The sequence below is a fragment of the Callorhinus ursinus genome, unplaced genomic scaffold (assembly GCF_003265705.2).
Source record: "Callorhinus ursinus isolate GAN/ISIS: 27379988/994484 unplaced genomic scaffold, GSC_fseal_2.0 scaffold7, whole genome shotgun sequence".
NCBI lineage: Eukaryota > Metazoa > Chordata > Mammalia > Carnivora > Otariidae > Callorhinus > Callorhinus ursinus.
The window spans coordinates 71,832,817-71,858,479 of record NW_027397069.1 but is presented as its reverse complement, the minus strand read 5'-3'; the positions used below and the strand labels follow the sequence as shown (position 1 = coordinate 71,858,479).

The 25,663-nt window shown below is 46.5% G+C and overlaps 2 protein-coding genes and 1 long non-coding RNA gene across 5 annotated transcripts in view; 1 reads left to right on the top strand and 2 right to left on the bottom strand.

Moving 5' to 3' along the window:
- The first annotated feature begins 160 nt into the window (after window positions 1–160).
- On the top strand, window positions 161–10,878 carry LOC141373136 (uncharacterized). Its single transcript, XR_012378837.1, has 4 exons — window positions 161–332; window positions 845–926; window positions 3,682–3,925; window positions 10,746–10,878. It is a non-coding gene; the product is annotated as an uncharacterized lncRNA (long non-coding RNA).
- Window positions 5,067–24,748, bottom strand: C1QTNF9 (C1q and TNF related 9). 2 transcript variants are annotated; one of them, XM_073894778.1, is made up of 5 exons: window positions 24,687–24,748; window positions 23,483–23,557; window positions 10,698–10,884; window positions 7,803–7,865; window positions 5,067–6,427 (listed from the first exon to the last, which is right to left on the bottom strand). In XM_073894778.1, exons 3-5 carry the CDS (start codon window positions 10,861–10,863, stop codon window positions 5,655–5,657), a joined length of 1,002 nt encoding a protein of 333 aa, XP_073750879.1. In that variant the 5' UTR covers window positions 10,864–10,884; window positions 23,483–23,557; window positions 24,687–24,748; the 3' UTR covers window positions 5,067–5,654. The 2 variants fall into 2 exon arrangements, with proteins under 2 accessions (XP_073750879.1, XP_025730407.1); XM_025874622.2 differs by lacking the exons at window positions 23,483–23,557; window positions 24,687–24,748 and adding an exon at window positions 15,165–15,393.
- The window catches only part of SPATA13 (spermatogenesis associated 13), a 138,519-nt gene continuing 130,677 nt past the window's right edge, over window positions 17,822–25,663 (bottom strand). The window contains exons 11-13 of one of the 2 annotated variants that reach the window (XM_073894774.1): window positions 24,687–25,059; window positions 23,483–23,557; window positions 17,822–21,958 (exon numbers count right to left, since the gene is read on the bottom strand). In XM_073894774.1, the coding sequence (XP_073750875.1) occupies window positions 21,783–21,958; window positions 23,483–23,557; window positions 24,687–25,059 (624 nt within the window). In that variant the 3' untranslated portion in view covers window positions 17,822–21,782. The remainder of the gene's footprint in view (window positions 21,959–23,482; window positions 23,558–24,686; window positions 25,060–25,663) is intronic. The other variant, XM_073894775.1, reaches the window with a different exon arrangement.

Sequence of the window (25,663 nt, the reverse complement as noted above, 5' to 3'; positions counted from 1 at the left end):
CGTCGCCCCGCCTCCTTCACGGCAGACGCTGCGGTCTTGCGCCCCCGTGTGCCTGAACTAAGGACCCGCCAAGGTTTAATTCTTCCCTCCCACGTGACTCGAGCGGGACAGACAGTCTCGAGGCAGGGTGAGTTCTTCTCGGAGGAGCAGTGAACGCTCAGTGAACGGCGCCTGAGTGCATTCCCCGACGTGACAGGGCTGGTGACATTCGTCGACTCTATCGGACTCCACTCTAAACGATGGTTGAAATTAAATAGACGGTGTGGCTGCACCGTATGGTTGTGTGGAACCGACTCCACTACCTATCAGTGAATCTTCCTTTATTTTGACTTGTAAATTTTGTTATAATAATCTACAATATAAATTTGTAGCGGGAGGGCTTCGCAACCTTCACTCAACCATAGGGGAATGAGAAGATTTGGGGGCAGGAGGCGGAGAGGGAATTGTGATTTGGGGTTTAGGATGGCCAGTGTGGAAAAGGGCTGGGGGCTCTGGACAGGCTTAGCCTCCCCTAAATGAATGGAAATCACGCCACAGTTGGAGCCAGGGCCAGGTTCTTGTCCAGGATGGGAGGCTTAACCTTGCTCAACTTCATCCCCGTCTGCAGAGGGAATCGTGCAAGGTGCCTGCCTTCTCTACCTTCCTGAAGCGCATGGGGATTAAGTGAAAGAATTTAGTTAATAGTAAGGTGTTTTTCTTTTGAGAGACTTCTGTAGGTGGAGAGGGGGAAAAATCAGTAGTTGGGAGAAGGGACTGAGAGGAAGCGAGGCCGCCAAAGCAACCCTCACATTTGCCTGGCTGTCTCACTCCACGCACCTGCCACTTCTTGGGCTCTCACTTTCAGGGTTGAGCGGGATGCTGCGGAATGGCGAATCCACATGGGATGGGCCCCTTGAGAATTGACCGTTCTGCAGACGTGAAGACAGGTGTGTGGATATGAGAAGAACCGCCCCCCCCCAGGAAAGTAAGCAAGAGGGAGGGCTGACTACTGCAGCCTCCAGCCAGCTCCTCCAAATACTGCTCTCCACCTCAGTTGTTTGTTTTGTGGTTTTTTAATTTTTTTTTAAGATTTTATTTATTTTTGACAGAGAGAGAGACTGTACAAGCAGGGGAAGCAGCAGGCGGAGGGAGAGGGAGAAGCAAGCTTCCCACTGAGCAGGGAGCCCGATGCTGGGCTTGATCCCAGGATCCTGGGATCATGACCTGAGCTGAAGGCAGACGCTTAACCGTCTGAGCCATCCAGGTGCCCTTGTTTCGTTTTTTTAAAGTGGGCTCCACACCCACGGTGGAGCCCAGTGCAGGTCCAAACTCACCACCCTGAGATCAAGACCTGAGCTGAGATCAAGAGTTCAATGCTTCACCCGCTGAGCCACCCAGGCGCCCTTCTCTGCCTAGGTTTTATGCAGGAAGTAGATACCAAGTGAGTCTGTTAAATCAGTGTCTGAGTGCAGAGGGCATTGATGGCCGTAGTCTTTTGTGACCACAGGAGGTTGATTCCTTTGCCTTGGGTGTCAGAGGTGTGACTTGTGCAGAGGACCAAGAACCCAAGTGAATCTTTTTGTTCCCAGGCAATCCACAGTTACGTTTTCTTAAATTGCTTTATTTGAAGTCATTCCAGACCTTTATCTCACCTGAATGTTTGGGCTTAGGGTAAAGCTGTGTTCATTTTAACATTGCCTATTGGGTTTGAGCAGTCCTCAGAACCTCCTGGAAAGTTCCAGAGAGCCAAAAGTTAAGGCCAAGAGTGGCACATGCTTCCTATAGATACCTTCTAACCCCCCCTCCCTCTATTCACATCCCCCCAAAAAAAGTTTCAAATGGAGTTTGTTTTCAGTTTAGCCTGGCAGAGAGGAAAAGCCCAATTGATTGTATGGTAAGTTATGATTTCATTTTCTGCTGATTTTTTAAATGAAATATTTAAAATGATTTAAAATCCTGGAGTCCCTACCTCCATGGTGATTAATATCTATCACATTATTGGTAACTGGTTGGTTCTTAGGGCAGCCACGCCACATGAGAGACCTAATGCCTGTGTAGCAGACCCTTACAAAGATGTCAGATGTGTCGTGTAAAAAAGAAAATTCATCAATATATTTGACAAAAATCCTTACATATTTTTTTCTGAGAGCCTGCCTTTAGCCCAGAATGGTTGTCATACAAGGATACCTAACCATTGTAATGCAACATTTAAGCCTTAAATTGTCCTCAGGAGATAATGATTTGTCCTAAAGTAACAAGGTATCCGGTGTCTCAGAGAGCCTGGCATAGTTAGATTTTCAAAAACTGCAGTCCAGATTCGTCGACAACCAATGAAAAACCATCCCAAATGGGAGATTAGACACACCCAATCCCTGCCAGTCAACTTCATCTTTTTGAAATCCTTAAAATATGTTTTACATCTCATCTTCTATATTTGATCTAAAAAAAAAGAATTTTATAAAAGCTGGTATCCTCTGTACAATCGTAAATATATTTTTTCTTCACGTCTATCTCAACCTATAAAGTTGTGTTCCTAAATAGAAAGGAGTGAGCGCAGGTATTCTTCCTATTCAGTCCATAACAAAACCAGGCTTTACACTGGGGAGAAATAGCTTAGATTATTACAATTCCAAAAAGCCACAGAAGCCAAAGAATAAGGACACTCTGGCTCTATAAATAAAGTGATCAGTCATGCTACAGCTGAGCCAAAGTAGGGCAGCAAGGCAGATGCAGGGACTGGGCTGCAAAATTGAAGGAGACGCTCACTGTCAGGGTCATGCACAGGCTGTGTCAGTACCTGAGGGGGGCACCTGGGTGCCTCACTTGCTTCCCCCTAGTCCTGGCTCTGTTCTAGAAGAAATAAGGAAGGCCAATAAAATACCTATAAACAAATTATTTCTGTATCTTTCCAACATTTTCCATAACCATCAAGTAATTTTTCAACATTTCATTTACAGCAGTGCTGCCTGCTCCTAATGATAATTTACGAAAGTCCTGTTTTTCCGAGGGAATGAAGATATCATCGCAACTGTGTAGACTTGGTTGGAGTATGGATAGAATGGCCTGAAGTCCCAATTTCTAGAGGCACATCCTGTCAGACCAACTGGCCCAGGCTGTGATTTGGAAAATAGTGTAGCTTGAATATGCAGTGAACTTGCAGCCTTTGGCTTCTTTATTAGTTGCTCTTAATTAATAGAAAAGTATATTGAGTTAACTTAGGCATATGTAATCCTTCCAGAATTTTAGAGGCTTGGGACCATATGAAATTATTCCATTCCAGCACTGCTGTACAATAGGAGACTGGAGCACAGAAAAGCTGAATAATGTACCCATTTCACATTCCTTTTGTCATGGCTGGAACAACAACCCGTACACCTCAACTCTTAGTCTTGGGCTTTTTTCTCTACAATCATGCTGCCCCTCTCCTTGGGCCATTGACTACTTAATATTCTTTTAGACAAAAGCCGTAGTAACAATGACAATAACAACAAAAACCCTGCATCAGACTGGCTCATGCAACACAATAGTCCAGAGGTATCTCTGCCTTCAGGGGCAGCTGGGTGTAGGGGTCTAAACAATGTCCTGGATTATCTCCAGCCCTGTTTGATTTTGTTTGAGGGCTCTCCAGATTAGCTAAATGCATGCCAGCTGAAGTTCTAGCTTCACCTGAAGAAGATCTTGCCTTTTTTTTTCCCCCAATAGGCCTTCCAAAGTTGCAGATTACATCTCATTGGCTCTGATTGATCAGGCGCCATTTTGGAAATAGTCACTGTGGCCAGAAGAAGGGGCCGTTCTTATTAGCCAGGCCTGAATCTCACATCCATCGCAGAGTGTATACACCGTTTGAAAGACTTGTCTGAAAGTGCACACCAGGATGCTTTTTACCAGACGAGAGGGAAGTAGATGGGACGCGTCCGACCAAGAAATATCCGCTGTGGCCTAAAAGGCAAGTTTCTTTTCACCCCAGTTTCTTAGTAAATTCATCTCCGTCCTCCACTTTCCTCTGTAACTGGTGTCTCTGTCCAGTAACCTCTTCCTTTTGCATAGCTCATTTAAAAATTTTATAAGGTATATCGTGAAAAACATCTAATGGAATTCGCCTTGCTGGGTTTTGGTCTCCTTTGAGACCCGTGATCCCTTTTTTTCCCTTCCTTTTTCTCCCTTTTGGAATGGGACTGTCTATCCTGTGCCTTTCCCACCACTGTATTTTGGAAGCAAATAATGTGTCTGGTTTTGCAGTTTCACAGAGGGAGAGGGATTTTGCCCCAGGATGTGTCACACAATAGATCTTACTTATAACTGACATAAAGGATTTAGATGATGAGATTGGGGACTTTGAGCTGGTGATTTTTACATGAGATTCTTAGAGTTAGCATTGATGCTGACATTGTTAAGACTTTGGGGGATGTGGGTTGGGGAGAGTGTATTTGGCACTGGGGAAGATCATGAATTTGGGGGGACCAGAGCAGTCTATTACAGGTTGAACTGTGTCTCCCAAACAGATACGTTCAAGTCCTAACCTTTGGTTTCTATGATTGTGACTTTATTTGGACTCAGGGTCTTTGCAGATGTAATCAGGTTAAAATGGGGTCATAGTAGATTAGGGTGGTCCCTATTCCAAATGACTGGTGTCCTTATCAGAAGAGGGATGCTTGCACACAGGCAGACATGGAGGGAAGACGGCCATGTGCAGATCGGGGTAGAGCTGGATGCTTCCACAAGCCAGGGAATGCCTGGGTCCACCAAAAGCTGGAAGCAGCGAGGTAGAACCCTCCTCAGAGGCTTCTGAGGGAGACTGGTGCTGCTGACACCTTGATTTTAGACTTCTAGCCTCCAGCCCTGTGAGACAATCACTTTCTGTTGTTTCAAATTCCCCAGTTTGTGGTACTTTGTTACGGTAGTCCCAGGAACTGAGCACAGATTCAAGAGCTATTTGTTGAGATGAATGGTGATTAAAACCTAAGTTACAAAATAAGCAAAGTGTTCCGCGGCTTTCTGGGATGTCTCGTCATCACCTGTTTACAACTTTTATTGGCTACTAAATGGAATGAACATTGGAACACTTCCCTCTTCCTTCTCCCAGTGTCCTCAGAAATTCGGATGAGGGATAAGGCCTGATATGGCTCCTTCAAGCACTAAAATGACATCAGAACACGGGTCCCACAAGAAACATACATGCAAAGCACTCTTCAGATAAGGTGAATGATGAAAAATCGTAAATAAGTTATAATAAACAATGCATTAAGATTTTATTTATTTATTTATATGATTTTATTTTATTTTTTAAAAGTAATCTCTGCACCCAATGTGGGGCTCCAACTCATGACCCCAAAATCAAGAGTTGCATGTTCTACCAATTGAGCCAGCCAGGCGCCCCCAGATTTTATTTTTAAGTAATCTCTACACCCAACATGGGGCTCGAACTCACAACCCTGAGATCAAGAGTCACATGCTCCACCGACTGAGCCAGCCAGGAGCCCCAGTGCAAGCATTTTTAAACTTACTGTTGGAAACAGCAGTGTAAGTCACATAAACTCAACTTTGGGAATAACTGTCCTATTGTTGCCCCTCTATGATTATTACAATAATGAGAGTGATTCATAGAGCAGACTCATCTGAGAACAGAGCAAGCCAGCTCCGAGGGGTGGGGAGGCAGGTCCCTATACACCTCCCCATCACTGGCTGCTGAACAGAAGGAAGCCTGTGAAAGTCGTGTCATCGTCCTCATCTGCAAACAGGCCATTAAACCTCTCCCCTCCTGTGGCCTGCATCCACACCTCATCTCCCAGCTTCAGTGGCAGCACCATGCCACCCGACGCCTGGTCCTCAGAGCTCATGTAACCGTCCTTGGTGTTCAGTATTTTCACCCCATTTTTGACCAAAGATACCTGAACATTCCTGGAGAAAACCGTGATGTGGTAGGTGAAGTAATAGACCCCGGTAATGTGGCAAGTGAACTTCCCCGTGGCTACGTCGTAATGATTGAACTCATTATACAGGATCTTATCAAATTTAATGGGCACATCTGAAGTAGGAAACTTGCTCAGTACTGTGAGCCCCACCGTGAAAGCACTCTTGGGCAAGACTGGAGTCTCGCCAATTTTCCCTTTCTCACCTCGGTCCCCTTTCCAGCCTCTCATTCCCCGGACTCCTGGATCTCCCTGGGGTCCCAAAGGTCCAGCATCTCCCTTGGGGCCAGGCTTCCCAATGGGGCCCACGGGGCCAGGTAGACCCATTGGGCCCGAAGGCCCAGTGCTGCCCTTTAGCCCTTCTGGACCGGTGGGCCCCACACTGCCTTTATCCCCCTTTTGCCCTTGAGGGCCAGTCTCTCCCCTGAGGCCTTTCTCTCCCATGGGACCAACAAATCCCTTTGGCCCATGTTTCCCTGGCGGTCCTTGTGAGCCTTGATCGCCTTTGACACCTTTGGCTTCAACTTTTCCATCTGCTCCTAGGTGGAAAAAGAGAGAATAAAGGAAAAGATGATTTGTGAAACATCAACTTCTAAAACCAACTTCGGCTTTTCCATTGTTGAGCATACAGATGAAGTAAAGCAGTGCCCAGTATCAGTAGATGCTTGGGGTCTGAACATTAATTTACTCCTAAATTGAGTGCACAGCATACACATGCACATGTGTGTGGATGCAAAACACCTTCTGACTCCTGTCTACTATGTTAGTGTTGGGGTTCACATTAGATATTACAGCTCTTTAATATCACAGCCCAGTATTTGACCACTAAGCAACGCCGATCCTTGAGAACACATCTTTGGAAGAGGGAAGAACGTCCAAAGGCAGATGAACTCAGGCTGCTTTCGGTTAACTGACAACTCAGCCCTAGTTCTGGGACATCCCCTACAAAGCTCCTCATGGGAGTGAGCACAGAATAAAGTCTTCCTAAAGTGTGGCAGTCACTGCTCTCTGTTGACCACTGTACCGACTGTGTCATGCTGGTCCTCACTGCGCATACGTTCTTGATGCTTCCCTGTCTCCCCCTCCCCGACTGGAGAGCAGTGGTTATGAGCACGGAGTCTGGAGTTAAATACCAGGATTTAGTCCTGTCTCCTCTACAGAGGCCCAACGTGACATTAGGCAAGCTGATTAGCCACCTACACCTCTGTTCCCTCATCTGTAAAATTGGGATAATGATACTACCTCATGTATAGGCTGTTGTATTGAGTCAGTACATGAAAAGCACTTAGAACACCCTAGCACAAAGTGAGCATTATTTGTGTTTGCTCTTGTGACTATTCTCTCCCCCCATAATTCACAACTACCGGAGCCCTCCTTACCCCTCAGGGCCCAATTCCAGTGCCACCTTCTCCACGCAGTCTTGCCAGAAGCCCTGAGTCAATTTAATGTCACTCCTCAATCTTCATCCACTAACCCAGGCTTCAGCGAACCACGGCCTGTGAGCCAAATCCAACAGCCTCCCACCTGTTTGTATGGCCCACAAGCTAAGAATGGTTTGCAGTTTTAAATGGTCACAAATAATATTTGACAATACATGAAAATTATATAAGATTCAGATTTCGGTCTTCATAGAGTTTCACTAGAACACAGCCCTACTTACTTATGTAGCATCCGTGGCTGCTTTTCACGACAGTTGTGCCTGAGACCGCATGGCCTGAGAAGCTGAAATTACTTACAGTCTTTCCCTTTACAGAAAAAGAATCCCAGGCTCCTGGAGAGCAAGAGCCGTGTTGCCCTATTGTTAGGTCGTCCTCAGAGCCTAGCAAAGGACTTGTCCTTGGTGAGCCCCAAATGGTTATTAAGTCACCGATGGCTCAGAATTAGAGCATGGTAAAATGGAACACAATTTCTGACCTCGCTCTCCTTTCTCTCCATTCATTCCATCCTTCCCTGGACCACCAGGATGTCCTGGTTCTCCTAGGTGGAAGAGAAGAAAACAGACAAGAGTTAAAGTTCCAGTTCCACATTTCCTAGACATTGGTCTCTATCGGGAGTGTAGACCAGAGAGTCCTGGGTGTGTGCCCAGCCCTGACACGCACACTGCCCCTCACAGAAGGCAGACGTGAGTGAGCACCAGGGGTGCAGAGTTGTATAAGAAGTGAATTATGAAATGAACTGGGTGGACCTCCCAAGCACCCAGCTCCGGGAAGGCAGAACAGGAAAGGAATATGTGCACAGATGATCACAATTACGTCTTTCTCTGGTGAGGGGAACTCGGGTAGTGACTGATCATTGGAGGTACTGGGTGGCCTTCTTGCTTCTCCTTTTCTGTCACTCTTGCACAGAGTGGAATGGAAGGTTCACTAGCCTCCTATGAAAACACAGATGATTATGGTTACCTGGCAATATTTGGGATGGAAGGGAGGATTCTGGAAGGATCTCTCCAGCACTTTAGAGTGGTGGTAAATGTCACTGATCAAGCTGGCATGGCAGACGCCATTGGAAACATCAGGTGAGTGAGGTTTTGCCTACCACACATCAATTTTGAGCTTAGAGCAGGCAACCCTGAGCTCCGACTTCCCATGTTACAAGTCAACGTCTCTAGAGTCAAAGGCAGTCCTTGCTGTAAGGAAGGAGAGTGGAAGCAAAAGATGAAGGGGTCATGAAATCAGAGTTGTATCCTGTGCATGTACACACATAGGCACACACATGTGCACCCACATCCACACATACATGCACACTGTGGTCCCAGTAGGAGGTTAAAAGAATGGATTTCACTGACATTGAGATTTTGCCATTAACTTGGACTGGGCTTTTTACTACCCAGAAATAAGACTGGTCTAATGCCAAAAAGTGGCATGGACTCACTGGAGATGTTATCCCTTGGAGACCCCCAGCGCAGATTTGCAGGGCAATGGTTGGAAAGATGGTTGGTGACCGTCTGCTTCATCCAGCCCACCCAACAAACCCCTTGGAGCACCAAATGCCACAAACAGGGAAACACCTAGAAACACCTAGACTTTCCTTCATCTGTACAGCAGACTTCCCATAAGTAATTTGTTCTAATACTCATTTCTCCAGATTAACAAAGACTTTTTAAAAATCCATATGCCAACAGCATTTGCTGGCAAAGCACTAATTTTAGTCCATCCTGAAGTTGCTTTCTGTGTATTATTTCAACCACTGTTAATATAGCCAGAGGAATGGCTAATCTTCTGATATGATTATAAAATATCAAGAAGGCTTCTAAATGTTCATCATTAAGTTTAGTGATGTTTTCATACTATAACGTATAGCTGAGGAAAAATGACAGTGGTTTGTGGTCACGTTCCACAAAGAGTCCTGAAATGTCTAATTAATTGGGGGTGCTTCTATTAATAACTGACAATTTACAGTGAGGATGAGGCATCTTAATGAATGTAAATGTAAATTCATATGTCCAAACTCCTAAAATTTCTAGGTTTTTGTCAGACTTCTTGTCAGATCTGATTAGTTCATCATTGATTTCTCCTACTCATGTATGGTTGAAGAGTTCACACTAAGAAGACAGATGACAGCTCTCCTATTTTCATGGGATTCTTTAATGTTTGCATTATCAAGTCAACCTTCAATCTTCAATTTCTCTGCAGAAGTATTTCAGGCACCCATCTGTTTGTGATAGTTCGATAGGACAATTTGAAAATCCCTTGGGCTGGGCTGTAACCACAATACACCACAGTGCACTGATGGACAGTGAGTGTGTGAGGGCACAGGACATATTTCAGGCCTCAAATGACACGTCTATCTGCAAAGGGACCAAGTGAAGCCACCCAAGCCAATTCACATATTAAATATTTTTAAAGCTCAGTTTTTTTCTTCATCTAAATTTATCTTTTAAAATGTCAATGGTAGGGGCGCCTGGGTACCTCAGTTGGTTAAGTGTCCGACTCTTGATTTTGGCTCAGGTCCTGATCTCAGGGTCATGGGATTGAGCCCCATGTTGGGCTCCGTGCTCAGCAGGGAGTCTGCTTGAGATTCTCTCTCCCTCTCCATCTGCCCCTCCCCCACTGACTCATTTTCTCTCTCTCTCTCAAGTAAATCTTTTAAAAAAAATAAAATGTCAGTAGTAGTTTTGATGTTTTCTCTCTGCACTGAGATAGATCAATCTGCTTATGTCTCAGATATGTGACCCTATGGTCAGACGCAGGCTCAAGAAGCCCATTCAAGAACCAAGCCTATCAGTTCTTGTTATGGAAACCACTCACATATCCTGCCTTTTGCAAATCTCCTTCTTAGAGGCTGGATTCTGTCCCCAAACTCCCAAACCCTGGGGCAGGCCCCAACACAGGGCATACACACCTGAGTACCGCTGTGTGGCTTCAGTTACCGTCTACTTTTGTTTTCTCTGTCACTCCATGTCACCTGCCTCACTGCGTGGCAAGGCATTAACTCTCCCCTGCACTGCAGCTAGGTGCTCTCTGCTAAATATTTATAGTCAGATTTCTCTATAGGCCCCGTGTGCCAAAGACCCACCATACCTGCCATAATACTCCTGAAGATGGCCTGTAGTATCAGAGGTGATGGCTAACAGTTGTCCCCTCTAGATGAGAGCGCCCGTGGAGGGGGGGCCCTGTTGGTCTGGTCCTGCACTGTCGCCCAGAATCTGACCTGGAGCAGGCTCTTGGCTACTGCTTTCTGGGCAAGGGCTGCACGAATGAAGGAGGGGGGAGTGGGCAGGTGATGGCTATGCTCATGATGAATGAACGAATGATCTCAGAGGAACAGAGGGGTAAACGCAAGGGCAGCTGAAGGCCACCAGATGCTGAGTACCTGCCTCACCCTTGTCGCCCTTTGTGCCATCTCGTCCATCTCTCCCAGGCAAACCATTGTGACCAGGATTCCCAGGGACGCCAGGGTGCCCTTGCCTGCACGTGTCCTGCGAGTTCACATTTCTCGTGCAGATTCCAATGACAAGCAGGAGCAACCAGATCCTCATGGTTCAGATGACGGAGCTGAACTGCAAGAGGGAAACAAACACCAAAAGGAGAAGCCTTTGTTGCTGGGACCACAGACACACCCTCTGTTCCTTGCCGTGGGACCCGGACCCAGCCTGGCTCAGCCTTGGACAGAATGGTCAGGGCAGATAAGGGCAGGACCTGGTAGCAGACAAGCTGCTTGCAATCAGAGGGCCATTGTTCAAGGACGCCTGGGTGGCTCAGTCGGTTAAGCGTTTGCCTTCAGCTCAGGTCATGACACTGGGTTCCTGGGATCGAGCCACGCATCGGGCTCCCTGCCCAGCGGGAAGCCTGCTTCTCCCTCTGCCTCTCCCCCGTTTGTGCTCTCTCTCTCATAAATAAATAAAATCTTTAAAAAAAGGAAGAAAAAGCAGAAGGCCATTGTTCTTGGAAGGAACACATGTGACCGGGACTGCTTTTAATGGTGAGTGGTCAAGGAGAAAGCCAAGGTCCAAGTCAGATACTTCCATTTATCACTCTACTTTGGGTAAATCGCTTTTCAGAGCCAGAGAAGAGATTAATACTTGTCTCCCAGGGCTGCTGTAAAAACCAAATTTGATCACAATGTGCATGAGAGCACATTTTCACTAGGAAAGCAAACTCCGGCAGCTACTTGTACACCCCTGTTCACAGCAGCCTTATTCACAGTAGCCCGAAGTTGCAAACAACCCACGTGTCCACGGACACATGACTGATTGTACAGAATGTGATATACACAGTGGACTATTACTCAGCCTTAAAAAGGAAGGAAATTCTGACGCATCCTACAACAGGGATGAACCTGAAGGACTTTATGCTAAGTGTAATCAGCCAGACACAATAGGACCAGTACGGTAGGATTCCACTCGTATGAGGCCCCCAGAGTGGTCACATTCACAGAAACAAAGTAGAATGGTGGAGGCAGCAGCCAGGGGAGGGGGACTGGGAGCTCCTGTTCAAAGGGGATGGTTTCAGTTTGGGAAGATGAAAAAGTTCTGGAAGTGGGTGGTGGGGACAGTTGAACAATGAGAACGTCCTTAATGCCACTGAACTGGACACTTAAAAATGGCTAAAGTGGTAAATTTTATGTCACGTCTATTTTACCACAATAAAAAAATAAATAAAATGGAATGAAAAAGTAAAATGTTCCAAGCAGTCCTATGATCAGATGTGTTCTTTGAGTTAAGGTTTTGTTTCTCTGGGAGACCGCGGCGAAGGGCACGCGCACACACACCGCAGGGCACCCCGTTTGTGAAGCACACTTGCACGTCCTCTCGCAAGTTCCTGATTTGCTTTTGAACCCTGTCAGGAGCGAAGGCAGTGCTGCATGGTGAAGTTTGCAATGAGATCTGAAGGAACAAAGCAGCTAATTAGACCAAGTGTTCTAGACAAAGGGAACACTCAGGCAAGAGCCTAGGCTAGTGTGCACACAGGATTCAGGGACCCTCCCGACGACATCAAATCTCCCCAGGGAGGGGCACCGCATCCCTCTCTTTCATGGCACCGTAGTAGGGGGTTGCATCTGTTCATGTCGTTGTAGGGCTAAAAATCTGGCTCTCCATCTGACTGTGTTTTCATTCTTATTGTATTCCAGTTCTCAGTATTAAGCCTGGAACCATGTGTTAAATAAATATGTGTCGAATGAAGTGAATGTGTGGTGGCAGGTATCTTAGGACGTAAAAAATAATAACACGACATTAGTGCGACAGCTCAGAACTCAGATTCTCCTACAGTGCTGAAGGCAACGGATGTCTGCCCAGCACTTCAGAAAGCTAAAGAGAAAAGACATCTTAAACCCAGTGATCTCCTCCTGAAAATTCTTCTTAATAATCCAAAATCTGCGTGCCAACAATATTAACCATGGTGTTATTTGTAATAGTGAAAAAGTACATACCACATAACATGTAACAGTAAGTGGTTCAGAAGTAGAATATCATGTAACCATTGTAATAATTATGTAGTTCATGTAGAAATATGTAAAAGATCCACGTTGTGTTGAATTTTCAAAAAGTAGACTAAAATGCATGCACGGGACACCTGGGTGGCTCAGTTGGTTAAGCGTCTGCCTTCAGCTCAAATCATGATCCCAGTGTCCTCGGATCCAGTCCCACATCGGACTCCTTGCTTAGTGAGGAGCCTGCTTCTCCCCTGCTTGTGCTCTTCTCTCTCTCTGACAAATAAATAAAATCTTTAAAAAAAAAAATGCCATGCACATGATGAGGGTGCCTATGTAATTATGTATTAGTAGTGACAAAAACTAGAAGCAAGTGAACATGGTTGCTTTAGAATTGTGGGGTTATGGGAGTTTTTCCTTTTTAAAAAATGTTTTTTTGCCTTGTCTATTAAAATATTTCTAGATCTATATTTTTAAAACCAGCTAGACTTGTCATCCAAAGGATTACATCGCCATCTTATGGAAGCCTCTGAATATCACAGGGTCCACTTTGATGCAAATAAAGTAATTTTGGAAAAGGAAATACAGCTGTTTCCCTTTGAAGTCACAAACTTAAGCCATTTCAGGAAATTGAGTTGTTTTCATAGAGCCAAATTCCATAAATAATCTACACCATCCTCTTCTGTTTAACTCAGAAGTGACTGGTAGTAGTTGAATCTAAATGGCCCAGACCAACCTCTGTTAAGGGGTCTAATTTTTCCTTTTTAATTTTTAAAAAACGTGTGTTACAATTATTCCAATAATACAAAGATCACAAGATCATAAAGGTGTCAAATTAAGATGAACTCCAATCTGTCCTCCAGCTAGAGAAGAACTAAGATAAAAGCAAGCATTCAGGGGCACCTGGGTGGCTCAGTCATTAAGCGTCTGCCTTCGGCTCAGGTCATGATCCCAGGGTCCTGGGATCGAGCCCCGCATCGGGCTCCCTGCTCAGCGGGAAGCCTGCTTCTCCCTTTCCCACCCCCCTGCTTGTGTTGTCTCTGTCAAATATAAATAAATAAAATCTTAAAAAAAAAAAAAGCAAGCATTCATCCTTCCGTAATTTCTCTAGTTTTGTGTACTTGCTTCTTCCCCGTGCCGAGCACGTAGGCAACCTTCAACAAATGACTTTGAATAACTGAATATGCTTTGCTCCCAAATAAATAGTGAAATAAGTGATGGCACTGTGTCTCATAAGAAAACTGAGATGAGGGACCTGAGGGCTCGCACAAAGAATGCATATAGTAAACATTATATTAATATGTTACTTATAAAAATAAAAAGTTACATTTGTTGTCTCAGATGCTAAGCCATGTCTTGACTAAGGCAAGGCTCCTGCTGTCAAAGTGTGAGCACTCACCCAAAGTGAGGGAGGTTTGTGGCCATGTGCAGTCACCCAATCATCAGAGTAGCCGAGCATTCCCTCGATATACAGCCCTTCAGGCAACAGGTTAAAAAACTGAAAACAGTCACTGCCTCAGACAGATCCATATAAGCCTGCGAATCATAGAGAATAGAGGCAATCCTTCTGTTGAACGTCAAGTTCATGGGGCGAAGGACCCTGTCATTCTGCTGTGATCTCATAACCCTGACCCGCTGACACGGTTCAGGGCAGAGGCACACAGACTGCAAAGGGCTTTGGAGTTAGAACCCCCACCCCCTCAATAATTCCTTATTTAGTTCCTGATTTCCGGGTGGTTTCTCCTATGCTCGACCTAGTTCTCCCTCACTCCTGAATTTCTTGATAAAATGTTACTTAGTTTACTGAAAGGCCTGCCAGAGGCCGGCTGAGCAATCTGTAGTGGGTGTCCCAGCCTCTGAGCCTCCGCATCTGTGCATCGAATCCAAGGGCTGAAATAAGGCCTAACGTCCCTCCCACATTCAACAGTTTAAGGATCTAAACATCACAAGATGTTTCCTCGTCGAATACATTTTCTTCCACATGCTCTACACATTGTACACTTCATGTATTTCTTCTTCAGCATACGTGAAGGGGCTTGTTTTTAAGCTATGCCTTGTAAATTAGTATTTACATAAATATATAAAAACGTACACACCGAAATTTGTGCCAAATAATCTACCAGCTTCTCTAGAAAGCTCTCTTGAAAAGTCTGCTATTCTTACAAGGTTTTCTACAGCGCCTTCCCTCCTCTCAGCCAGTGTGCAGTGTTCCGGCAGAAGAACTTCAAAATCTGCTTTTATCTCCTGTCCACTCTCTTCCTCAAGAATGAATTTTGAACCCAAAACTCTGTAGGATCTGCCTATTTTTGCAAACAATTAAGCAGGATCATCACACACCAAAAATGTAAGAGCCCCATCTTCAGACTCTGATGCCTTAAACCGAATTTAAAGAAATTGTTTCCTACTTACCTGACCCCCAGGGCTGCAGGCTGCACCCAGGTGCTGCACAAACCAGGAATCAAGGGCTAACTAAATAAAATCATGCCTTCCTGCCATACAATTCCCTAGTGGGTTTAGCTGCAAAACAGCAGGAAGGGGAGGGAACAGAGTAAGGCACAAGATCTCTTGGAAGAACTTCAAGAATTGCAGCCACACTTGCTTGAGTCAGGTAGCATCTTCTACTGGTACCGGTTCAGAAAACTTAGCTCCTTTCCCCCGTCCTTTTTAATAAAGGGAGAGAAAGCATGGTACACTTTCAAGTAGTCTGGAAGAAGGAATCCACACAGCAGGTGTCTTTCCGGAAAGTGATGTTTATGCCTTTGCCTCCGCAGCTTCCCTGCTGACCCTGGGCCAATTACAGGCCGACAGGACAAAACCGAAGACGAACAGATTATTTGAATTCCCAGAACATTGGAATGGACATCATTTAACTAGATCTCTCGAACTTCTGTATAGATCCTTTGATTTTAGACACTTGTGTACATTGGAATTTCATGCTCGTCTCTACACACAAAAACACACACACCCCATCGGCCATTGAGAGAAGCATGGTGCAATGATTTTTTTGATGCCATGTAATCATTAATTTTTAATTTTTCCCGATCAGAGTCTATGAACATGGATCTCAAACTTAAAAATAGCATCAGGAGAACAAATGTACTCAACGCTGTGTTGAGAACCAACTCAGAGAACCTAGTCGGATTGCAGAGGCCACACAGAGAACGGGGTATGGAGGGTGTAGGGCAAGTCCCCCTGAACAGAGGCAACACCCTCTCTACTCACCATGCCTCAAAGTCCTCATCTGGACCGCGGGCAAAGCAGTTCCAACGTCCCAGGGAAGTGGCAGGATTTAATTTGGTGACCTGAGTCAAGGTGGTCTCTCTCCCACCATCCCATGGTAGGTGCATCTCTTGATCCCTGAAGGCACCCAGACACCTTCAGTCCTTTCTCAGCGGGAGGGAGCAGCAGGCTTTGCCCTGCTGACAATTCCTTTCTGCTTTTGCTGTCCCTGCCCTGCCCCATGTCCTCCTCATCTCCAGGCTTCTTCCCTGTTTTCTTCTACCTGGTCACCCTCTGGGGGTGTTCCGAGGTCAATCCCCTCCTTCAGTTGTTTGCTCTCCGCTTCCTTTCTACCTGCCTCTCCTGCGCTCACCTCTCTCTGGAGCTGCACGCAGCATTGCACCCACGGGTGGGACCAGACGGTCGCACGGGTCCCACCATCCCAGCTGTTCTTTTCTGAATCCATCGATGGCGCCAGCACCCAGCCATCAACCCCAAGGCAGAACTTGGGAGCCATATCTCCTCCCAACAGCTGTGTGATGGGCCATGGCTAGCAGCCTTCACAGCTAGCCTCCCCTCCTTTCCCACTGTCTCTTTGCTGGACACGGTCTCCCAAGTCATCTCCTGCCTCTGGTTTTAAAGCCACCCTTTCCTCTGCCACTGGTCCGAGCTCCAGAGCAAATTTGGGCACAGCTTTCCTTGCCTTCAATTCTTTGCCTACAAAATGGAAGTCCCAGCACCTCATCCTGGTTGGCAGGCCCTTCGGGATCCAGCTTCCACCACTGTGGCTTCTCACACACCTCGTGGCATGTTGATTCAAGCAACACATGCAGGGGCCCTGCCGTGCTGGGTTAGCCCTCCAGGATGCCTCCTGGGCCACCTTCCTGCCCTGACACCAAATGAGAGGACTCAGCTCCTCGAAGGCCATAGGCCGTAACTTGAACACACCCCTAGTGTTGCATAATTCACGCTGAATTTTCCTCACACCTTTCTGTGCCTGCCTCCCTCTCTGACCACGTGCTCCTTTGGAGGATTACCCATTTCAGCTTGCCTCCCGAATGCACAGGGCAGGTGGCTGTCATGCGAGGCCCTCCCCCCTCAGCTCTTCTAGAAAGTTTCACTACCCTCTTTTCACCCCTTCCTCCATAGCGCACCAGCTTGGTCCCTGGAAGCCACCCTGGACAGGCAGGCTTTCAGGTTCCCAGTGCTCCCCCTCCCCCTCCCCACCCCTAAGCCAACCCCCTCTCCCAGTGCAGCCCAAGGAGGGGGAGCAGATCAGTTTGGGAAGTAGGTGGATGTTGAGAGTAAACAAACAGTGGGGACTCGGGGACTCGTGGCTTGGCAACCTTCATAGGAATACTTTTCTGACTACAGTCACAGCAAACAATGGGCTATTTACTTAACTTCTCTAGCTGTTAATTAGAGAAGGAAATTCGTACGTTCCCTGCCCCCAAAGGGTAAGCAGCAGCCATCCTGGTGAAGCGGCCTCATCCCCACCGGGTAGCAGCTCTGAAATGGAAAGTGTATATAAAGGCACGCGCGGTTCATCTACGGTCCACCATCAGGAGCCGGAGAGCAAGCAGGCCGTAGCACTCTGGGTTTGGCTTTATCCAACCTGTGGTGACTTTTTTCAGGCAAGTGGCTCCTCCCTGTTCCCCTGGGAGCCCTTTCTCCCATTCCTATCTAGTGGCTTAAGCCTGCTCACCAATGGATGAATTTTTACTGACGTCTATCGATGTCGACAGGAAATGAGCTCTAAATGCCAGAAACCCGCCTAACACTTGCTCTCTACTTAAAATATATGCATATATATGTCTTATTTTACTACTCAGATGCATTACTGGAACCAGTTTGGCAAATTAACTTTAATATACAGATACAAAACAACAAATATAGATTCACAGCATTTACAAGAAATCATTCAAATAACATTGTAAATAATATTTTTTTTTTTTTACAAAACTTCATTCAACAGAAATACAGGTCAAGTTATAGCAGTCTTGTACAACATACTTCAGCTGTCAACAGCAAATTCATCAGTTTGGAAGCTGTCACGTGACTTAACATTGTCTTGATGTTGCGTTAAATTCAAGGAAAAGGTTACTAAAAGCCTGCAAAAGAGGTAAGTCAAACACAACCGATGCTAATATTTACAAAAAAGACCAATTATTAAATTACAGAATCCGTTAAAGTATTTTCTAAATACAAATGTCGATGCCTAGGAGATATTAACTAAGGACAATAACGTTAAGTGTGTTGTAACTAAAAACATTTGCATCAAATATGTAAGCTTCTGGGTTTTTCCTTTTAAGATCAGATAGTTGCTACTTATTCTTCTCAAAACTGTTTGATCTCTACTTTCACTGCATGCATCCTGAGAATAACAGCGTTAGCCAAGTGGAATTTTAATGAGAACATGTGTACGTTAAGCTTATAGGGACCAATGTTTTTGAGCAGTTTGACCCAGCTGATTTGTGCCCAGTGTCCCTGGCCTGTCAGCCATCGGAAGGACATGTATCCACACTTGTTAGTACTGTCCTGTGAGGGACACATCTGTATCTCCCCTCTTCCATAAAATAACAAGACAGCAATTTTCTCCTTAACTCCAAGTAATCAGGCTGTTCTATTCTGGCTACCTAACTAAGTTCGTGTGTACTGAGAAATATCAGCCATTTGGGCATGGAGAGTTTTCCAGCAGATAAATGCTGAACCATGGCTTTTAGAAAAGATTTCTATTGTGAAACAAAGTTCGAATTAAATGCACTTCCGCTTTGTGTCTAGACAACAGCGGTGTAGGATTGAGGGGATTTTCTGAACAGGCATGGAGTTGGTCTTCATCTGGATTAGGTATAAAAAGGCACAACAATATTCAGAAATAGCGTGGAGACAGGGGTGAAATTTTTCAACAACAAAAATCAGATCTACCGGGGAAAAGAGGAGATCTACTGAAAATAAAACTAGGAAGAAGGGACCCCAGGAAAGCTCTGGCACATTGCTGCCAGTCTTTTGCTTGCAGGCCAAAGACGAAGAATGCTACTTCTCTAAGATTTTACAAATATTCCATTTTATGACTGTTTATGATTTACTGCAAGGTAGTTGTGCATTTTAGGTATGATGAAAATCAAGAAGGTTGCTTTTGACCCAAGGCCATTTCAACTGTCTTCCAACAGATTCTGAAACATAAATAATAAATTAGGTGAGATTTGTCAAAGTGTTTTGCTATCTTTGTGAGAGAGAGAGAGAGAGACAGTGTGTGTGTGTGTGTGTGTGTGTGTGTTGTGGGGACACCCATATTATGCAATATGGGGTTAGAGTGAGGAAAAAGAAGGGAGGAAGCAAGATTCCCAATGAAATCCATACAAAATCCATTTGGGAGCTGCTCTTGGTTTCTCTCGTCTTCTTTCCAAGTGGAACACAGGACTTACATCAAGAAGAAAAGTGGGGCAAACCTAAAATTCGAATACTTGAGCCACTATTCTTTATCAAACTCATACATTTGCTAATAAAACTCAAGCTAGATAGATTTTGAACAATTTCTCATTTTTCCAAAATCACCAGAAAAGGCCAAGCAGGACCCACTCAGGGTGGGTACTGTATCGACTGACTCTTTACACCGCACTGAGCTCACGGGGGCGGCGCCGGGCCCCCGCTTTCTGCTTCTGCTGGAGAGTCCCCAGAGGGACCGGGGGCAACCCGAAGTTCGGGCTCAGGTGGGAAATATAGCGGGACTGGTCACAGAACTGAAAGCACTTCACTGTGCATTAGGAAACATTAGTAAATGGGAGCCCATTAAGTGGTTCTTTACTTGAACCCTCACTGAAAATGTAACATAAGCAAATGGTTCTCTTTTCTTCCCTCATTTTCTTATTAAAAAAAACTATTCAAAATTGTTGTATATACAAACAACTCTGTTCAGCACAGACTCCTAGAGTTATTATTGCTGAGGGGTCCACCAAAAGCATTTTAAGTGTAGTTTTCAAAATAGATCATTACATCTTCTTAATAAAAAGGTCAGTTATATAAATGCAACTAAAATCGAGAGGTCTAGCCAAAAAGAAACGTGCGTGTACACATGCGCGCACACACACACACGTGCGCTTGTACGCTCGGAGCCACAGTACCTCCTGGGAAGCTTCCTCAGAAGCAACCTCTATCCTGGGACACTGGGTATCACGGCCCACAGAAGCCACCCCAGGGTCGGTGACCCCAGGGCAGCACAACCTTGCAGCCATCCTACGTACAAGTGAGTACATCACTGAGGCTGACCGGAAAACATTTCCAGATAGTGCTCTAAGGCCCACTCCAACGTCCAGCATTAGGTCTTCTTGACGCGTGATGTCACCTCCTTCGGGACCGGCCCTGGACGGGGGGGGAAGGTGGGGAGGGAAGGAGGGACCAGATGTTTGGAGGCACAGGTTCTACCTTTGTCTAGGATGTTATGGGTTTGTTTATGCTCCAGCATGGGCCTATTGGAAAATGGGACTTTCTGAGAGTAGCGTACGAGAAGGGGATTCTCACATAGAAAACCAAAGTGTGGACTACGATACCCCCGTCCAGTGCACTAAGTACATTTAAATGGCCTCTCCCTTGCAGAATCTGTCTTCTCGAGACATACTGAAAAGTTATTTTCATCAACATTTACAATATAGACAAAGAAGGAGATTACTATCACCACGTATCAGCCCACATGGCCTTCATGAAAAAGCTATGTCTGAGTCTAGACGCACTGTTGTTAAGGTCTCTTAATAAAGAAAGAACCTTCAGAACCCTCCTGACGCGTTAATAAGGGTGGGGTTAGCACTACCGTTTGGGGTTTATGCAACAAAGTCGGCTTCGAATCCTGAGGAAGGTGGGCTGCTGGGAACCACATATTCTCTGGGGAGAATGTTCAGGTCACTGTAACTTAATTGCTGGGGACGCCAGAAACAACGGGTGGGGAGAACGCACTGATGCTTTGAGCATGCCTTTCCACAGGCACGTGTGCGTATTTTGCTTACCAGAAAATTAAATAAATGGGTTTTTATATTGCAAACGCATAGGTCTGATTAGTTCCTTAGGTCATGACGTGCAAGTAGGTGTGATTTCTGCCTGGAGAGTCACACGCTGCACACACACCGGCGGGAGTGGACCTGACTTGAGAAGGACAATCCACCCCATGGTAGGGTTTTGCACTTTCTCCCTGGAAAGCAGCTGCCTCCTCAGGATGCTGAAGTCGCCCGGACCGTGTTCCATGGGAGGGATTCATCACGCTTCTCCCTCTAGCCTGTCCGGGACGCACCTCACCAGAGAAAGCCAGCACTACCACTTGGTAACAATTCAGACGACACCAGAGGACACCACGGCCATCTGCTCTGCGGCGCTACTTCGCCTAATACTGTGGAAGACAGCTACAGCTTGCCCGTGCTGGCGAGACGCTACCGTACCAACCCCATCACGACCGTCCCCTGGAAATCCACATGCCAAAGTGGCACTGCAATCGAGGCCCTCCTCAGGAACGGCAGCAGGGAGTGCGCCCGTCATCAGCGATGCCCACTGGGGTCACTGCTCGGCTTCACTGCAGAGCAGGTCACTGGCTCCCGCGGCCCAGCCACCTTGGCACCGGTCCCAGAGGGGTCTCGTGGACGTCAGGGCCGTGCGTCATGACCTCCGTCTCCCTTCCAAGGAGCTGGGTCTTCAGAGGCACCTTGGTCGCATCCCAGACCTTCTATTCTTCACCGATCCCCAAAGGAAGTTTTCAGCACTGCGTTGAGCACACAGAAATGGTTCTCCTCTTTACAGACACCTCAGCCAACGCATGACCTCCCGTTTTCATTTCTTGAAAGGGGTGAGTTTGTTGAACGTGTGCCAGAAGAGCGATGGCTTCCTCTTGGGCTCAGCCAGGGCAAATACCTGCTGCTGGGGGACGCTGGTGGGCACGGTGACGTGGCGCTGGTGAAGGGGGTGCAGGCTCTGGTGCGGCGGGGCCACGGGGCATCCGCTGTAGCCTAACTCGAGAAGGGAGAAGAGTGGAACATGGACCCAGCATCACTCGTTAGCCGAAAAGGAAGACTTGAGTTCTTAACTTGATCCTTAATTCATATGAACGCAAAGTACATCTAGAAGCCATCATAACAGCACCTACCAGTTGCTGTGAGAATGAAGGGAGCTAGGAACGTGCTGAGAATGATAAATTGAAACGGATTCATTGGAATAGGCATTTTAAATCTGCACAGAGGTAATGAGAAAAGCCTAGCACAATGAGCTCCAGGATCACAAGCTAACTGTGAAAGTCAGAGTGAAAGGAGGAAGGAGCGTGGGTCTTAGAAGGAGCCAGGACTCAGTTCAGAAGGCATCCTGGCCCCGATCTGCCACAAGGCTCTCCTGGCCTTCCCCGGTGAGAGGTGCCTGGCACAGGACCACCCACCACCACCCGCGTTCTTTCCATTTGGGTGCCTAGTTGCTGAGCCAGTGACTCCTGGAAGATGTGGACACAAACTACTACCTTCTAACAAATGGATATTTACTGGTCACCTGCCACTGAAGTAGAGATTCAAAAAAAGAACAAGACAGGGTTTTTTTCTCTTCAAAGGTATTTATCACTTTGTGCTGGGGGGGGGTGGGAATTCTGCCTTAGAGCAGAGGGAACAGGTAAATGGGAATGCTAAGGGTTGTTTTGGTAATGAATTCTTGGCCCTCAGCTGATGGCACATCACCATCCCGGGCTTAACTGGGTCTTCCTTTTGCACTTTCAGTTATGAAAATCCTGAATAGGATACATTTCAGAGGATAAATTGTTCTTAAGAGTAGGAAGTCAATCTGAAAAAAAGGTTCTAAGAATATAACAAATATTTTTGGAATAAAAATCCTTATTATTTTATTTCTGTTGAGTGACATCAGGGGTATTATCGGCACTGTAAAAAAATCTTTGCACATCAGGACGATGGGGCATGACCTGAGTATTGGTCATCTTCAGTAGCTGCTCAGGCAATTCTAATGCGCACAGAGGGTAGGGAGTCCTTGCTCTAAATAAGCTAGTGTGTCTTCTTTTCAGCTCATTTCTCGATGTACTGGATTTTTAGACTTTTCTTACCTATACCAGAACGCAGCCTGCACTGATAAGGAGTTTGGGGTTGGAGATTTCCTCCATGCATGCCCAAGACACGCAGGAGCTGCTGGTTTGCCTCAGACCGCTGAACTGGTTAGCCGGAGGAAGAACGCCAGCACAACCTCAGGATGGGGAGGTGCAGAAGCTCTTCGGTGCCAATTCAAAACACATCTTACAGGCTCATGTTCAAATGTCAGCAAATACTGAAGCATACTCACAGTCAAAACCAAATGCAGATTATTCTAAACCACCCGTTTGCGGGGGGTGGAGGGGGGGTGTCTATCATTTTGAGTTTCACCTGTATGTCTCTCCGTTGTTGAGAGTTGGTCGTCAGTGCACTGACAACCTCAGACATTCGCGATTTTAATTCCCATACTGATATACATGAAGGAGATAAGGAGATGAAGCCTTCTTCAAAACTTACCTTTTGACTTTCCGTGTCCTGCCTTTTGAGCATTTAACATGGCGAGTTTCTTTTGATTTTCTGAAATTTCCATTCCTGGATTTAGGAACAGACATGAGAAACATTCAAAACAGGTGAAATAAGTCAATCAGAGGAAGACAGTTATCATATGATTTCACTCAAATGTGGAATTTAAGAAACAAAACAGGATCATAGGGGAAGGGAGGGAAAAATAAAATAAGATGAAATCAGAGAGGGAGATAAACTATATGAGACTCTTAACCATAGGAAGCAAACTGAGGGCTGCTGGAGGGGAGGGGGTGGGGGCTGGGTAACAGGGTGATGGGCATTAAGGAGGGCATGTGATGTAATGAGCACTGGGTGTTCTATGCAACGGATCAATCACTGAACTCTACCTCTGAAACTAATAATACACTATATGTTAATTAATTGAATTTAAATAAAATGAAAACAAACAAACAAACAAACAAGTAACGCCACTACAGAGTAAAACCAGAACCAGAACCAGGTTAATAAACCCTGAGGTGTTCAACATAACCCACAGGCAAAGAACCTTACTCCCCGAGGAACTGTTAAGAGGTTGAAAAGATTATAAATGGAGAAGGAGCAAGGACTGTCACCAGGACAGACGCTAGGACGACATCCTCCTAAGCAGGACACGCTCACAGGTGCCGTGGGGCACTGCGAGCACCAACGTGCAGACGCCGACTGAACGCCGCCCGTACGAACTCGAGCTGCCAGGCCTGTCCCGCAGCAGGCTTAGAAGCACAGCTGACCCTTGAGCAACATGGGGTGGGACGGTGTGGGTCCACTTATACATGGGGTCTTCTTGACAAATACAGGGCAGTGCTGTAAATGCATTTCCTTTTCCTTATGATTTTCTTAACATTTTCCCCTAGCTGACTTTATTGTAAGATGAGAGCATACAATGCATGTAACACAGATGTGTGTTAATGGACTGTGTTATCGGTAAGGCTTCCAGTCAACAGTGGGCTAGGAGAGTGAAGTTCTGGGGGAGTCCAGAGTTACACCTGGATTTCTGACCGTGGGGGGGGGGCGGGGCGGGGGTCGGCGCCCCAACCCCCGCGTTGTTCAAGGGTCAGCTGTATTCGGGATTTGCGGATCCTGCTGCTTTTTGCCGGGGGGCCATTTCACTCTGGGAGGGGGCTGGCCTCCGGGGCTGGAAGGCGGAGGCGCTGCTCACCCATCTCGCGGTCCTCCTGCACGCGCCGCCTCTCATCCCCGCAGGCCTGCAGCCACCGCGCCTTGTCCTCCTGCTTTTTGGCACAAAACAGATGAACTTCGTCAGTGGTTTTGCTGACGAGCTTGAAAGCGTTCTTCACGTTGAGGTTCCAGTCCTTGTCGCGTCCGTCCTCCAGGTCCACGAGCTGCACCTCATCCATGTCCGTGCGGCCTCTGTAGTAGAGCACGTCCCTGCGCAGCAGGTCCTTCTTGCAGGACACCAGCTGGTGGTCAAACAGGAAGAACGTCCGCTGCTGGCTCTTGCCGTGCTTGGTGATTTTGGTCAGCTCCCCAGAATGGATCAGTTCGGAACTTCGGTCTAGGATATCCAGCCCCTGCGAGGATGGACACACATTTAAAGACCTTCCCATCTGGAGTCCTTGCGAATGTGTCACGGATACAAGAACAAGTCCTGACACACAGTCTTTCTCCCACTTTGCAGTTACAGGAGGTCCAGTCACAGCTCAGCAGGGCTAAAAAAGGCCACTTACACCTCGGGTGGTTCGTCTCCTTGCGTGGGAAGCTTCTTTTCTTTATTTCCTACCCTTTGGGAAAATGTTACAGTGCCTCTGTGTCATCCAAAGGGCCTTCCTTACAAGGAAGGAAGGACTGGTGATAAACGTGCTGGATGAGTGGGCTCCAATCGGTCTGGATGGCTGCTCCCCGGAGAATAAGGACACCAAGGAGGCTTTCTACGGGGGGCACTTAATGCTACAGGCTCTGGGGCTCTGGCTTTCGAGTCTGGTATGTATAGCGGCTCCCAGGGTAACAACTAGCTTAGGATCTTGGAAACAAAAGACCAGAGAGCAAATTGCCAGCAAGGTATTGGTAAACTACTGACAATAAGTTATCCCCTAAATGTCACAGTCCAAGAACCCAAGGAAAAAACACATCTTTACAGTATTAGGTTGGGTCTAACCCAATGGAACTGTGTGGTAT